General features: G+C 40.6%; 1 protein-coding gene across 2 annotated transcripts in view; it reads right to left on the reverse strand.

Moving 5' to 3' along the window:
• Positions 1-17264, reverse strand: part of slc24a3 (solute carrier family 24 member 3) — a 214649-nt gene that overhangs the window by 149964 nt on the left and 47421 nt on the right. For both annotated transcript variants that reach the window (XM_060926057.1, XM_060926059.1), the window contains exon 2: positions 7350-7454. In XM_060926057.1, coding sequence (XP_060782040.1) covers positions 7350-7454 — 105 coding nt within the window. The remainder of the gene's footprint in view (positions 1-7349; positions 7455-17264) is intronic.

Here is a 17264-nt window from a genome sequence, read left to right on the forward strand (position 1 = left end):
GTGCTCAAGCACATTTATTGGCAATACCACAGCACACAGTTTAGCTGTTTGCTCATGAATAAATGAGCTCCAGGTTAGTGAAGACTTGTTCACTGCTAAAGTGTCATGATAATGGTTATGAAATGCTTAATTGAAATTGAAACAGCACTATTTTAAAATCACAGTTACTCAGCCAATTAAGGAACAAAATTGCTTAATTATTCTGTTCCTTAGTCACATTAATTGAGCAGATCATTTTATGTGGAAAGATATGTATATGCTAAAATTAGACTATACAGTGGCATGCAAAAGTTTGGGCACCCTTACTGAAAATGTCTGTTACTGTGAATAGTTAAGCGAGCAGAAGATGAACTGATCACCAAAAGGCATAAAGGTAAAGACATTTCTTTTCAGCGTTTTCTGCAAGATTTGTGTATTATTTTTGTTTTGTACAATTGGAGAGTGAAAAAAAGAAAAGGAACACCATGCAAAAGTTTGGGCACCCTAATACATTTGAGTTCTCAGGTAACTTTTACCAAGGTTCCAGACCTTAATTAGCTTATTGAGCTGTGGCTTGTTCAAATTCTGCGTTAGGAAAGGTCAGATGATGCAGATTTCAAAGCTGTATAAATTCTCTGACTCCTCAAACTTGTCCCTAAAATCAACAGCCATGGGCTCCTCTAAGCAACTCCCTCGCATTCTGAATAATAAAATAATTGATGCTCACAAAGTAGGAGAAGGCTACAAGAATGTAGCGAAGTGTTTTCAGGTAGCTGTTTCCTCAGATTGTAATGTTATTAAGAAATGGCAGTTAACAGAAACAGTGGAGATCAAGGTGAGGTCTGGAAGATGAAGAAAACTTTCTGAAAGAACTGCTCATTGGATTGCTAGAAAGGCAAATAAAAGCCCCTGTTTGACTGCAAAAGACCTTCAGAAAGATTTCGCAGACCCTGGAGTGGTGGTGCACTGTTCTACTATGCAGCGACACCTGAACAAATATGACCTTCATGGAAGAGTCATCAGAAGAAAACCTTTCCTGCATCCTAGCCACAAAATTCAGTGTATGAAGTTTGCAAATGAACATCTAAATAAGCCTGATGCATTTTGGAAACAAGTCCTGTGGACTGATGAAATCAAAATAGAACTTTTTGGCCACAATGTGCAAAGGTATGTTTGGAGAAAAAAGGATGCCAAATTCCAGGAAAAGAACACCTCTCCAACTCTGAAGCATGGGTGTGGATCGATCACGCTTTGGGGTTGTGTTGCAGCCAGTGGCACAGGGCACATTTCATTGGTCAAGGGAAGCATGGATTCAAATAAATACCAGCAAATTCTGGAAGCAAACATCACATCATCTGTAAATAAAAAAAGTTGAAGTTAAAAAGAGGATGAGTCCTACAATAAGACGATGATCCAAAACACACCTCAAAATCTACAATGGAATACCTCAAGAGGCACAAGCTGAAGGTTTTGCCCTGGCCCTCACAGTCCCCTGACCTAAACATCATTGAAAATCTGTGGATAGATCTCAAAAGAGCAGTGCATGCAAGACAGCCCAAGAAACTTGTAGAACTGGAAGCCTTTTGCAAGGACGAATGTGTGAAAATCCCCCAGGTAAGAACTGAAAGATTATTAGCTGGCTACAAAAAGTGTTTACAAGCTGTGATACTTGCCAAAGGGGCTGTTACTAGGTACTAACCATGCAGGGTGCCCAAACTTTTGCTTCAGGCCCTTTTTCTTTTTTGTAATTTTGAAAATGTAAAAGATGAAAATAAAAAAAAAAAATGTTTTTGCTTAAAATATAAAGGGAATGAGTCATCTTTAACTTTATGCCTTTTGGAGATCATTTCATCTTCAACTTGCTTAACTGTTCACAGTAACAGTAATTTTTGACCAGGCAGGGGTGCCCAAACTTTTGCATACCACTGTAACTATAAAGGCCATTTTGAAAGGTGAATGAGGAGCATGCGGTGAGGATTTAAGAACAAAATTGCACACGTCAGTTTTCAGGCCTTAGGTGTAACTATGGACTTCAGAGTTCAGAAGCAGTGTGAAAGTTGAGCATACGGGATGGAGCTCACCTAAACTAGAGGCGTGCCTCAATTATGACTGATTCTGAATTTGAAGTTGCATGAAGTGCATTATTTCCGTCCAACCACAGAATGTCAGTCTACCCTTAAGTGTGACTTTCAGATTTTTCAAGTGTAGGTCATAAAAAGAATTTTCCCTGACAACCAATTATTTTTATTTAGTGGACTGAAAGCTACTGAATTCAAATCACAGACTTCCAATTTTATTAGGCCACGTGGCCCTAAATTCTCCTTTATTTTTTTCTTGCTTCACCCTGACCCAAATCAAGATACTATGTCATGCATCATGTGGTGGGCTTTCCCCGTTCGCGCAAGGCATTGTGGGATACAAATTTCAAACCGGAGAGAAAAATGGAGGACGTGAGTGTGCGAATGAAACGTGAAAGACTGACTCCAGTAACGGAAAGTGAGAAGAAAAAATGTTACGTTGCGAAGGAAAGGAAATGCAGGACCGAACTAATAAATATCGGTGGTCAGCGAGCACCTCGGTCTGATCAGCTGTTCGTTTAGCGACAGAATGATGTAAATGTCAGTGCACGGTCAAAGTAAACCTGTAGATGGCAGTAATGCAACACTGGATGCCGCATGACAGAAAACCCAACAGAAGAAGAAGCAGGTAAACCTGCGCATGCGGACTTCCTCTGTCTGCTTGACTGTGTGAAGTGAGCGTTTTTATGCACATTATTTGCCAGGGAATCCCCTCAAATTAAACAACTTCCCAGCCACAGAATGGTCTTTTTTTTTTTTTTTAGATATTACAGAAATAAACATATCACAATGACCTAATTTCAGAGGGAACTAAATTTCACCGATTTTATGAAATCGAAAGGCCGTCTCTACTTTTAAATTCATGTGTTGTAAATAAACTGAAAAAATATGGAATGCCTTTTGTGACCAAAATTACACATATGCACTTAATTCATTAACAGCATCACTGCAAGTCTGTAAAAAGTTTTTTTTTGTTTGCATGGAGGGTGTTGGCTGAGACAGCATTTTAAATCTGAGACGCTACTTATCTCAAGCACGACTTTTTTTATGAGTAAAGTTATGAATTAAATTGTAATTGAGTTCTAAGTGTAGCAGATGAAGGCTCATTCAGATTATCCTTCAAGCCATTGGCATGTTTTCTTTAGAGGTAAATTAAAGGTCCACTATGTAGGATTCATTTGATTGCAATTAACGGATTACCCCCTCCGTTTTGAAGTGCATATGAGACTGTACAGTGGACACCAGATGCCTCTAGCATACTTCTAATACGTACATTCACACCCTCTTTCTTTTATTCATGCTAAATAATTAAGTTACTCCACGAAATCGAGTCGTACATGAGCTGATAGCTGACAAGGCGTGTAGCACCACATTCATTGAATTTTAAGAAACCGAGCATTTTTATTTTTTGCAAATTCAATAAATAAAAACTTTATACAAAACTTCTGACAAAATCATTTCTGCTTAGAATTTAAACAAACTGAAGAAATGACCGTAGCAATTTGTGAAAAAATGCTTTAATAATAATTCTTGAAAAATACAAAAATATACAACCCCGATTCCAAAAAAGTTGGGACAAAGTACAAATTGTACATTAAAACGGGATGCAATAATTTACAAATCTCAAAAACTGATATTGTATTCACAATAGAACATAGACAACATATCAAATGTCGAAAGTGAGACATTTTGAAATTTCATGCCAAATATTGGCTCATTTGAAATTTCATGACAGCAACACATCTCAAAAAAGTTGGGACAGGGGCAATAAGAGGCTGGAAAAATTAAAGATACAAAATAGGAACAGCTGGAGGACCAAATTGCAACTCATTAGGTCAATTGGCAATAGGTCATTAACATGACTGGGTATAAAAAGAGCATCTTGGAGTGGCAGCGGCTCTTAGAAGTAAAGATGGGAAGAGGATCACCAATCCCCCTAATTCTGCGCCGACAAATAGTGGAGCAATATCAGAAAGGAGCTCGACAGTGTAAAATTGCAAAGAGTTTGAACATATCATCATCTACAGTGCATAATATCATCAAAAGATTCAGAGAATCTGGAAGAATCTCTGTGCGTAAGGGTCAAGGCTGGAAAACCATACTGGGTGCCCGTGATCTTCGGGCCCTTAGACGGCACTGCATCACATACAGGCATGCTTCTGTATTGGAAATCACAAAATGGGCTCAGGAATATTTCCAGAGAACATTATCTGTGAACACAATTCACCGTGCCATCTGCCGTTGCCAGCTAAAACTCTATAGTTCAAAGAAGAAGCCGTATCTAAACATGATCCAGAAGCGCAGACGTCTTCTCTGGGCCAAGGCTCATTTAAAATGGACTGTGGCAAAGTGGAAAACTGTTCTGTGGTCAGACGAATCAAAATTTGAAGTTCTTTATGGGAATCAGGGACGCCGTGTCATTCGGACTAAAGAGGAGAAGGACGACCCAAGTTGTTATCAGCACTCAGTTCAGAAGCCTGCATCTCTGATGGTATGGGGTTGCATTAGTGCGTGTGGCATGGGCAGCTTACACATCTGGAAAGACACCATCAATGCTGAAAGGTATATCCAGGTTCTAGAGCAACATATGCTCCCATCCAGACGATGTCTCTTTCAGGGAAGACCTTGCATTTTCCAACATGACAATGCCAAACCACATACTGCATCAATTACAGCATCATGGCTGCGTAGAAGAAGGGTCCGGGTACTGAACTGGCCAGCCTGCAGTCCAGATCTTTCACCCATAGAAAACATTTGGCGCATCATAAAACGGAAGATACAACAAAAAAGACCCAAGACAGTTGAGCAACTAGAATCCTACATTAGACAAAAATGGGTTAACATTCCTATCCCTAAACTTGAGCAACTTGTCTCCTCAGTCCCCAGACGTTTACAGACTGTTGTAAAGAGAAAAGGGGATGTCTCACAGTGGTAAACATGGCCTTGTCCCAACTTTTTTGAGATGTGGTGTTGTCATGAAATTTAAAATCACCTAATTTTTCTCTTTAAATGATACATTTTCTCAGTTTAAACATTTGATATGTCATCTATGTTCTATTCTGAATAAAATATGGAATTTTGAAACTCCCACATCATTACATTCCACTTTTATTTACAATTTGTACTTTGTCCCAACTTTTTTGGAATTGGGGTTGTATGTTCTTACCATCAAACACTTTATTCCATATTTTGTTGCATTTCTTTTTTGTTGTTTTTTTTCCTTCTTCTTCTTTAGGGTTTTTTGGTGGTTGGCAAACCAACTTAAAAGGTGCATTACCGCCACCGACTGGGCTGGAGTGTGGAACAGAAGATACTCTGGGGGTGGGGGAATATATTCTTTTAGCTATTTCTGTTTCTTTTAAATACTTGATCATTTTTGGGGTTTTGTTTTCGAGTAGAGTTTTTATTTCGTCCTCGGTTGGTTCAGCAACATGCTCCGCCATTTTGTTTTTCTCTATTCACGGTATATGAGCTGATAGCTTAGGAGTAGAGTAGCCAATCAGAGCGTGCAATTGCTCATATCCAGTGACTGTGGACAGAATAATAAGCATGATCCTCCAAAATTTCGGTTCTCAAACTTGTTAGCCAGTACCAGCAAACCCTTATTCCTCTTCCTTTCTTCGTCTTCCTTTCAGTGCTACCTTCTGCATTCACAATGCCATTTGTAAAAACGCAAAATGCGGTAGGCGCTCTCTAGAGGTTTGTCCATTCTGGGCTACTGTAGCGGCGCAACATGGCAGTTCGGTGGAAGTGGCCCTGTGCCCTATACAGATATAAAGGGATCATTCTAAGCTAATGAAAACACAAGGATTCATAGTTACAGTTAATTATATACTAATGAAAACATACTACATGAATACTATATTCCATTTCTGCTAATAGATCCCATAAATCCCACATAGTGGACCTTTAACAAAAACAGTCATTATTTTAATAATTAGACAATGCAAAATATCAGATTAAAAGCCTGACAAAAAAGCCCAAGCACACATTATGACTTCATGATCTTGATTAACTGTCGGTGCACCACAGAAAAAAAAATATAATGCAAAATATTAGGATGTGCTGGCTCAAGTGCTATATTATAAGCTGCCATATGATTAAGGTAGAACTATAATGTTAAAATAATTACATTCGCAGTAAATAATGATTAATAGGGCTGTTCGTGCAGGAATATAATGCCAATATAATAGAGTTTTATTTCAATGTTTGACAGCTCAGTCTATTAGTCACTGTATTAGTCTTTTTTTATTTTTCATTTTCATTCATTTGTCTCTTGCTTTTTGCCACATCATATTACATTTGAAAGCAAAAAAAAAAGCGCTTTACTATAAAAACAATACAACTTCAGTCCACATTTTCTATTCTTGATATTTTCCTGGTATGAAAGACAAATGATTATGTTTAAAGTTGACTATCTAGATGCTATTATCAAATCCATTTCCAAAACTTCTACTCCAGCAACCCCAGAGGCATTAATTACATACCAGTAATGTGCCATTCATAGCTGTAAATATTGACAACTTTTAGACTTCAGCTGCCAACTCTGAATCTGACCCTAAATAACTAAATAAACCTGTCACGACAGAATTCAATCATGGCTATCTTAAGTCTGGCCTTTCTTGACTACTGGATCAGTATGTCTGAGAATCAGAGAGCAGGAAACTGTTCATTTAAGTTTGTTCAAATAGTTAAACCATTAATGTGGGGCATTATCCAATACTGTAACTGGCTATATTTAATTAATTGAGGAAACTGAAAATCTTGCTTGCAATTAAAATATGATTCGTTGTACAGCTGTATTGTGCTATCATTTGCTTCCACACTCCCACAGGCAACTGTGATCAACAATGGTGTTGACTGTGTCAGCTGGATTACGCACTCCGAAGGCAACAAAAGGGGCAGTCAGATCAGGTCCTGCCTTTCTGTCGTCCAAAGCCAGAGCAAACTGACCATCAGCATCCACCAAAGTGCATGACACAATGACCTTTCCACACCAACATTGTAAAACTCCGTGCTTGGCCCAAAGTAATACTGCATATTCAGACTAATTTCACACAATGGACTCCTTTCACAGCACACACAACTAACTTACATAGATACATGGCTATGCAAAACACATTTGCAGAGCTAAAGCATAAACAGGCGTATTCTTTAATCAGCTACAGAGAGGTCAAACTTCTGGTTTTGCATGTGACCTATTTAAACAAAAAACTTACATAGCTGGTATTATCTACGCCATGGAGCATGTACTCATTCAGTGTGAGGTGCGACGTGCGGACTGGGTTTTACCTGGTGGAGTGCAGTTCCTCAAGGTCTCATTGGTGACGTGCTGCAGAAGCCTGCGGCTCTCCCATGTCTCACTGACCTCAGAGGACATGCTGGACATGACGTACTCTGTGAAACAGAGATTACATTCATCACATCAGATAGCTGCATAATGTCACAGTGCAGTGATGCACTATATGGTCAAACGTTTGTGGACATCTGCCCATGACCCACACTTGTGTGTGTATAATATATATATAAATATTACTCACACACAGAGTACCAATTTAAAGTTTGTACACCCCTACTCATTCATAGGTTTTTCCTGTATTTTGACTATAACCTAGGGGCGGCACGGTGGTGTAGTGGTTAGCGCTGTCGCCTCACAGCAAGAAGGTCCGGGTTCGAGCCCCGTGGCCAGCGAGGGCCTTTCTGTGCGGAGTTTGCATGTTCTCCCCGTGGGTTTCCTCCGGGTGCTCCGGTTTCCCCCACAGTCCAAAGACATGCAGGTTAGGTTACCTGGTGACTCTAAATTGACCGTAGGTGTGAATGCGAGTGTGAATGGTTGTCTGTGTCTATGTGTCGGCCCTGTGATGACCTGGCAACTTGTCCAGGGTGTACCCCGCCTTTCGCCCGTAGTCAGCTGGGATAGGCTCCAGCTTGCCTGCGACCCTGTAGAACAGGATAAAGCGGCTAGAGATAATGAGATGAGATGACTATGATCTACATTGTAGAACAATACTGAAGACATCAAAACTCTGAAATAACATATGGAACATATATAGAATATATTACAAAGTCACGTGAAGATATGAAGTTTATCTTAGAGGGGTGAATGTATATTTCATGAGTGAGCATAGCGAACAAGTGATTTTTTTTTTAAACACAAGAAGATAAACTTCATGTCTTCATGCCACCGTGTCATGTCTTTTATATTACAGTGGGGCAAAAAAGTATTTAGTCAGCCACCAATTGTGCAAGTTCTCCCACTTAAAAAGATGAGAGAGGCCTGTCATTTTCATCATAGGTACACTTCAACTATGAGAGACAGAATGGGGGGAAAGAATCCAGGAAATCACATTGTAGGATTTTTAATGAATTAATTGGTAAATTCCTCAGTAAAATAAGTATTTGGTCACCTACAAACAAGCAAGATTTCTGGCTCTCACAGACCTGTAACAACTTCTTTAAGAGGCTCCTCTGTCCTCCACTCGTTACCTGTATTAATGGCACCTGTTTGAACTCGGTATCCGTATAAAAGACACCTGTCCACAACCTCAAACAGTCACACTCCAAACTCCACTATGGCCAAGACCAAAGAGCTGTCAAAGGACACCAGAAACAAAATTGTAGACCTGCACCAGGCTGGGAAGACTGAATCTGCAATAGGTAAGCAGCTTGGTGTGAAGAAATCAACTGTGGGAGCAATCATTAGAAAATGGAAGACATACAAAACCAACTGATAATCTCCCTCGATCTGGGGCTCCATGCAAGATCTCACCCCGTGGGGTCAAAATGATCACAAGAACGGTGAGCAAAAATCCCAGAACCACACGGGGGGACCTAGTGAATGACCTGCAGAGAGCTGGGACCAAAGTAACAAAGGCTACCATCAGTAACACACTACGCCGCCAGGGACTCAAATCCTGCAGTGCCAGACGTGTCCCCCTGCTTAAGCCAGTACATGTCCAGGCCTGTCTGAAGTTTGCTAGAGAGCATTTGGATGATCCAGAAGAGGATTGGGAGAATGTCATATGGTCAGATGAAACCAAAATAGAACTTTTTGGTAAAAACTCAACTTGTCGTGTTTGGAGGAGAAAGAATGCTGAGTTGCATCCAAAGAACACCATACCTACTGTGAAGCATGGGGGTGGAAACATCATGCTTTGGGGCTGTTTTTCTGCAAAGGGACCAGGACGACTGATCTGTGTAAAGGAAAGAATGAATGTGGCCATGTATCGTGAGATTTTGAGTGAAAACCTCCTTCCATCAGCAAGGGCATTGAAGATGAAACGTGGCTGGGTCTTTCAGCATGACAATGATCCCAAACACACCGCCCGGGCAATGAAGGAGTGGCTTCGTAAGAAGCATTTCAAGGTCCTGGAGTGGCCTAGCCAGTCTCCAGATCTCAACCCCATAGAAAATCTTTGGAGGGAGTTGAAAGTCCGTGTTGCCCAGCGACAGCCCCAAAACATCACTGCTCTAGAGGAGATCTGCATGGCGGAATGGGCCAAAATACCAGCAACAGTGTGTGAAAACCTTGTGAAGACTTACAGAAAACGTTTGACCTCTGTCATTGCCAACAAAGGGTATATAACAAAGTATTGAGATGAACTTTTGTTATTGACCAAATACTTATTTTCCACCATAATTTGCAAATAAATTCTTTAAATATCAGACAATGTGATTTTCTGGATTTTTTTTTTCTCATTCTGTCTCTCATAGTTGAAGTGTACCTATGATGAAAATTACAGGCCTCTCTCATCTTTTTAAATGGGAGAACTTGCACAATTGGTGACTGACTAAATACTTTTTTGCCCCAGTGTATATGGACACAGCCACAAAACACAAACAACTTCCCACAAGCTAATCCAAAAATTTTAACTTTGAATGAGGTTTGCCATTTTGACGACATGCGTCAAGTCAGCGGGAAAACACTGGGAGTGACGTCATCGGAGTGAAGTATCGGGAAATGTGTTATTCACGTCTGTGATGTATTTCGTATGAAAAATATGAGCTTTTCAACACGAGAAGATCCACTACATATCTTCAAGCCAATGTGTGATTTCCTTTTTATTATATAGACACATTCACAAACAAATTTATTTTACAGACACATACACACAAATTTATCAAAACAATTGATCAATATCCTCATGAGTGAGGATATTGTAAAATGCATCATGGTTGTAGTTCTCAATGTCCTGGATGTAGTTCATATGAAAAATACAAATGGTATATTTCCCAGTAAAACACTTATGTCTGTATAATATATGGAATTATGTGGTAAACAAGAAAGTGTTAAAAAAATATGTTTGAATAACACACACACACTCAGAGTTAGAGAAACAGCTTTGAGACCAAAAGGTTGCTGGTTTGATTCCCTGAACCAACAGGGTTGGCTCAAGTGCCCTTGAGTAAGGCACCTAACCCCCAACTGCTCCGGCAAGTGTGGTGGCGTATCTTGTGTCTGATTAGCCAAAGAAAAATTGATGATGCGATTATCAGTACGGACATGAATCCGGCAATAATAAAATATATATTATTGCACACACGACAATATGTCATCTTTGTATGTTGGAGCATTTCCCTTGACTGGAATAAATTGGCCCCAACATGTTCCAACATGACAAAGCCCCTGTGCACAAAGTGAGAAACATTCATCTTCTGCACCTGCTGTATCCTGGTCAGGGTAGCAGTGCCAGTAGCCTTAACTGGGAACATTTGGAATGAAGCAGGAATACACCCTGTATTCAATACCAGCTCATCAAAAAGCAGCACGCACACTCACATTCACACACTCATTCACACCTAGTGTCAATTTAGCATAACCATTCTACCTTTTGCCATGGTTTTGGGAAGTGTGAGTAAACTGGCGAACCCAGAGGAAAACCAAGTGGATTTAGGAAATGCATGTACAGAAACTCCACATAGCTCAAGCTCATAATCGAACTTGGCATCCTAGAGCCTGGAGGCATCTACCGGTACCTGGTGTGCCTCTATGCCACCCCAACTGTTAAGGTACAACCTTTTTTTAGGATATGGAAGTGATATGATCCTGCAAAGGTATGAATGAACAATGATCCATCCTAAAGTGATAAAGCCTATGCAGAGAATTTTTTTTTTAAATCAAACACAGGAGCCATTTGTAGGGTGGTTTCAAATCTGAAGTGAGGAATCTGAGCCCTTCGACAGTATAGGTCACAGCCAGAAGGTCAACTGACCGACTTTTTGTTCCTGAAATTTATTTATTGTTATTGGTGTGAAAAAAACGTGGCGCACCGTGGTGGCACGGTGGTGTAGTGGTTAGCGCTGTCGCCTCACAGCAAGAAGGTCTGGGTTCGAGCCCCGTGGCCGGCGAGGGCCTTTCTGTGCGGAGTTTGCATGTTCTCCCCGTGTCCGCGTGGGTTTCCTCCGGGTGCTCCGGTTTCCCCCACAGTCCAAAGACATGCAGGTTAGGTTAACTGGTGACTCTAAATTGACCGTAGGTGTGAATGTGAGTGTGAATGGTTGTCTGTGTCTATGTGTCAGCCCTGTGATGACCTGGCGACTTGTCCAGGGTGTACCCCGCCTTTCGCCCGTAGTCAGCTGGGATAGGCTCCAGCTTGCCTGTGACCCTGTAGAACAGGATAAAGCGGCTAGAGATGATGAGATAATGAGAAACCCCATGTCTGTTGCAACTGGAAAGTTTACCAATAAATTATAATTCAAGTTATTAGCATAACATTTAGAAATAAAAAATTGTATCTAAGAATAAAACAGAACTGCAGCAAGTTAGCAGTGTGACAGTCACTACGTTTACATGCACATCCAAATCGAGCTGCTGTCGGTAATCGAGCTGAAGGTCCCAGCAGGGTGCCAGAGAAATCCAATCCTACATGCACACAATGAAATCGGGCTATTGTGTGAGGTGCATTGTGCACCCGAGCCACAGGTGGCGCAACACGCCCCATCGTGTTGGTACACTTCCGGTTGTCGTCATGAAGAAGAGCTATTCAAGAGTGTAAACAAAGTTATCAGTTCCGTGTTCTCCATTGCGCGTTTTTCTCCCGTCCATGAATTTTAATATATTCAACTCCTTAAGCTGAATGAGCATGAACTCTGTCTCCTCATTGCTCCAGAAGTGCACGTTTCTGCTTGCCTGTGGCAGTGGGGGCGTGGTCAAGCGCCGGTCTGTGACAGGAGGGCGGAGCCAGGGAAGGTGAGTGGCAGAATCACTTCACCTGACGGTAATTAACCTGTGTTTGTGTGTCTTCCCAGTAACCGCGCCCTATTTAAGGAGGCAGAGGGAGAGCAGAGGGGACAGCTCATCCCGGGACTAGAACACAGCGTGCGCACGTGTGTGTGTGTGTGTGTTTTTCTCTCAAGAATAAAAGTAGGCTGTTAAACTGAAAAGTCTGACAATAAAAAGCCTATTAGTACCAGAAGCTTTGTCCTGCCGTCCTCTGTGCTCCACCCACACTTCAGAGAGCTCTACATCGCCATTTTCTCTTCTTCGTTTGTTCCTCCTGACCTCTTCTGCTGCTCGCTACTACTGTTGTCATGCCGACCGAGGCTGTTGTGTTTCCCGCTTGTGGTCTCGTCACTCGTCACTTCCGGAAGTAGCTCGACAACTAGCTCGATAGGGTATACATGCACAAAGTAGCTCGGCAGAAATCGCATAAACTAGGTCGTGTAGCTCGATTCCGAGAAATCAAGTTCGGTTCAATTTCAGCCGAATTAAGGTGTATACATGGCATTTTGAACTTCGATTTCAGTCGAGCAACGGCAGAAATTCGATTCTCTCTATGTGCATGTAAACGTAGTGAGTGTTTCCTGGCTTTTATTGCTACCTCAGGATACATATCAAGGCAAGTGAGCTTTACTTGGTTAATGCAATTGGTGGCAGAGTGAAACTGGAAGCTTTTGCTGCTTAGTTCTTTTGTTCGTAATTATGTTACTGATCCTTGTTTTTAAAACATGTACAGGATTATGTGATAGCAGAACACTTCAGCTGGGAAAAACGATGTGTGGAGTATGAATGGCTGTTAATAAGAGTTCTCATTGTAAACTATGTAGCCTTTGAGTGAGTATGACAGTCATGATTTCTTTGGAATGGACTGTATCCAATATTTTACATTCAACATTTTACTTTTAGAAGAGAAAGTGAAGCACAGCTCAAACATTCATCCCATTCAGGAAAGCTGTCGTTATCTCTCTTCACATAGTGATGATCCATCTGGTACCCCATGTGTCACTGGTCACCGAGAGAACCTAGAACGTGAAGTCACGCACAGAGCGAGCTGAGAAATGTTACATCGTGTGACAAGCTCACAGGCGTAGGAGCTCCATGCGTTACTTGGAGAGAGTGTAGCGCGCTGCCTTTACAGCCAAAATGCCGCTGTGGAATATTCATGAACCCCGTCTGTTCTACTGAGCAGGGTGCGATCCTGCAGTAGGGCCAGAATCTAGCACGGTACTGAGAAGAGGAGACACAATTCGGCAAGTACCCTCAAAAATTCCTCAATCCAGCCCTCAGAAGTGAATCACTCAGAGAAATTGCCAAGTTACAGCTCCTTGGGCTAAAGATAAAAAAACAACAACACTACACCACATGACTTGAGAGAAACAAAAGTGCCATTCTTAACAATAAACAGCATTACAAGCACAGTGAACTAAAGGCCCGGTCCCACAATACTGATAACTGCAACTATAACAATAACTATAAATAAATCTCTGCAGTTTGTGGCTGGTGGTCACACCAGACCGATAATGATCCCTACAGCCCAGGCCTGGGTTTATCGATATCGGTGAACTTGCTTCTGGAGCGATTTTTCCAGGCCTGGACCTGATCCGATAAAATATCTGACCAATCAGGTAATTGTTTACATGTGACGTTTTCTGAGCACGTGCTATTTTTCCCGGGCATCTTTGTACATCCTCGTTGCATCACAAAATCATGGAATACGGATTCACTGAAAATAAAAAAATATAATACAAAAGCCCGGATCTTTTATTCAAGGACATGTCATATTTTCTGTGAAATATCAAATAGCAAATTAATAAACATATAAATACAGGTAAGATATTTTAATTATGAATTTCAGCAGTCCAAACATTTGTTTTAGACTTTTTATCTGTGATGCATCATCTGTATGAAATCCCTAACCAATCTGTAATATACTGAAGGGTCCGTGACCAATCCATAAATTATTAGCATCCATGATGCGTCCGTATTAAAATCCGTAACCACTCCGTATTTTGTATCCTTTTTTATTATATTTCCGTAATCCATGACCCATTTGTATTATATCAGCCACGGGAGTGTGTGCATGGGTTGTTTTGAAGTCCAAGCTGTACAATAAGACCGAGAATAATGTGCTTACTACGTACTTGGAAAAAAGTTCCATGACTATTCCTAAGTTGCATGCACTTATTTACCTGAGTGGCAGGACTAAGTGATATTATAGTCAGGATTATAGTTGTGGTGTGACTGCTCCAGACTGGAACTAAATTCAGGCAGAGGTATAGTTATCGGTGTTGTGGGACCGGGCCCTAACACAATCATTTAAAAACCCTGACTGCTATGATTTAGTTTTCTTTGCAGATTTGATTGCAGCCTCCGAGACCTTGATATCCACCTAGTAAAAGTTTAGTCAATCCTGAGAGAGGCTGTTCATTAATTCATGGCACCCAGAAGATTTCCAATATCAAGAGACTCATATGAAGTGAGGACAGCTGTGACAGATACAGTAAATCTGATATGTCATTTTCCTTCTGACAGGAAAGAGACAGCAGTGATATTTTTGCAGAACGAGAAATCCAGTGATTTCCAGATCCAGAGTCCTGCAACATCCATTCTCTCTCTTCTCTAAATCATTCTACACGTCTGTCCTACTATCACTCCCAGGCCAAAGCACATCAATGCACCTTCCCGTTTAAAGGTCATAGGCAAGGGTTGGAGGTGGAACGTAGAATATCAACTTTATTTTCTAGAAGAACGACCCAAAAAGCGAATTCAATCTTCCTGGTGTCTAATTTGCACCCTAAAATTGAATAAAACAGTTAAAATATACTGGTTTGCGCAAGTTCCGTACTGCACTGTGACCTCCATGTGCAAAATCATGTTTAAATGTTTTTGAAGCTTTATTTAAAACACACACGTGGCTGGGGCTGTTGTGTAGCTTTCTCCGACCTTGTGTTGCAATACAATGTGCAGCGGTCTTGTATATGTATTGCGTGTTACATTGTAGCTTATGAGACAACGCAAATAAAATCTTGCTCAAGTGGCAGACATGCACCGGCCACTTTATTAGGTACACCCATACAGCTGCTGTTTTGTGCAGTTCTCTAAAATCAGCCAATCCCTCGACAGCAGCACAATGCATAAAATCATGCAGATACAAAATCAAGAGCTTCGGTTAATGTTCACTTCAAACATCAGAATGGGGAAGAAATTTGTGATCTTTGTGACTTTCACTGTGGCATTGATGGTGCCAGATAGACTGGTTTGAGTATTTCAGAAACTGTTGATCTCCTGGGGTTTTCACACACACAACAGTCTCTAGAGTTTACACAGAATGGTGCGAAAACCATTGAGTGAGTGACAGTTCTATGTGTGGAAACGCCTTGTTGATAAGAGAGGTCAGAGGAAAATGGTCAGATTGGTTTGATCTGGCAGGAAAGACGCAGCAACTCTTTACAACCGTGGTGAGCAGAAAAGCATCTCAGCATGCAACAGCAGAAGACCACATTGGGTTCTAGTCCTGCCGTCAATCAATAATTGAGAATTAAACAGATGTCTTTCCGGAGTCAATTTCAATTTTCACATAGCACTCTTAGAATCAAGAACATGTTCTTATTAAAAAGTGGCCGGTGAGTGTATGTTGCGAGTCAGATTATATAATTAAGATTCTCTCACTGTTGTCAAAATGATGCAAAAACAATATAAAATTCTGCTACTAGTGACTTTTTAGTTGGTGACGCAAATTACTGACACTGTCAGAACTTGTGTCAGCCAACGGGAAAAAATAAATAAATAAAAATAAATAAATAACGTTACAGACCATTTTTTTTTCTTTTATCTTTTTTTTGTGTGATGATTTTGTTTTTGATTATTCTTATTCTTCAGTGGACACGTCAACGCTCATGCAATTCGGTTTTGTTAAACTGACATGTGAATGTCAAAGAAGCAGCTGATCTTATGCAAATATTTTGTACAAAATATTTAAAATAAAAAAAAATGATAATTTACACTTTTTTATATTTTCTTCTCCTTTCAGTGTTACATTTTAATTTTTTTTTTTTTTCAATTATTAATTCATTCATTTAATTTGGGAGACATTATATGAATCGCCAACCTTTAAGAACTGTAATGCAGTTTTGTCATATTGCCCACCCCTACTCACAACCGAGGAATTTTCACCGTTTTCATGCTTTTGGTTGCAAAAGCATTAGTGCACCAAAATCGGACTGTATAAACAGCCTTTTAAAAGCCATTACCATCGGTTTAATGCATAATCCACTCAGGACACACATAGTGACGTGATGTTGAATAACTACAGGGGCCAAGAGAAGCAACGATGATGTAACACTAAGATGAGCACCACACACTCACAGGCACACTTTGAGCGCACGCACACACACCCCAGCAATGTCATCAGCGTACACACAGGGACAAGCAAGGACACACATCAGCTCACATGCAATGCCAAAGGAAAGAGTGATGAAGCAAGAAGGCAGGGGTATGAGTTCAGCATGTTGTGCGTGTATGTTCATGGTGCCCTGTGATAGATTGGCATCCCATCAAGAAGTATTGCCATCTAACACTCAATATTTCCACAATACATGTGCTCTGGATTCACCACAACCCTGAGCAGGATAAAGCAGTAACTGAAGACGAATGAATGATTAACTAGAGTGCAGTTCTGTCTTACAAACTAGTAGTAAACAGATAATGATCTGTGTATTGTGTTATGACTGTTTTATGCCTAACTACCTAAGGGCATTTCATCACGACTTATCTGTTAGGCAAAACTTTCTGTTGACAAACATTACAACGACGCAAATTCCTCTATATTAAATTTTAACGTAAAAAATTCCGTTAAGCATCTCAAAAAAGTTTTAAGTACATGCTTCTTAGAGTCTAATACATCTCTATTGTGTAATGTGACTGAAAGCTCTGCTGCAGTGCTGTAATGGATATGAGCACGCAGGTTTTAGTTCCTCTTGCATTAACAC

This window comes from Neoarius graeffei, chromosome 7, assembly GCF_027579695.1.
Source record: "Neoarius graeffei isolate fNeoGra1 chromosome 7, fNeoGra1.pri, whole genome shotgun sequence".
Classification (NCBI taxonomy): Eukaryota; Metazoa; Chordata; class Actinopteri; order Siluriformes; family Ariidae; genus Neoarius; species Neoarius graeffei.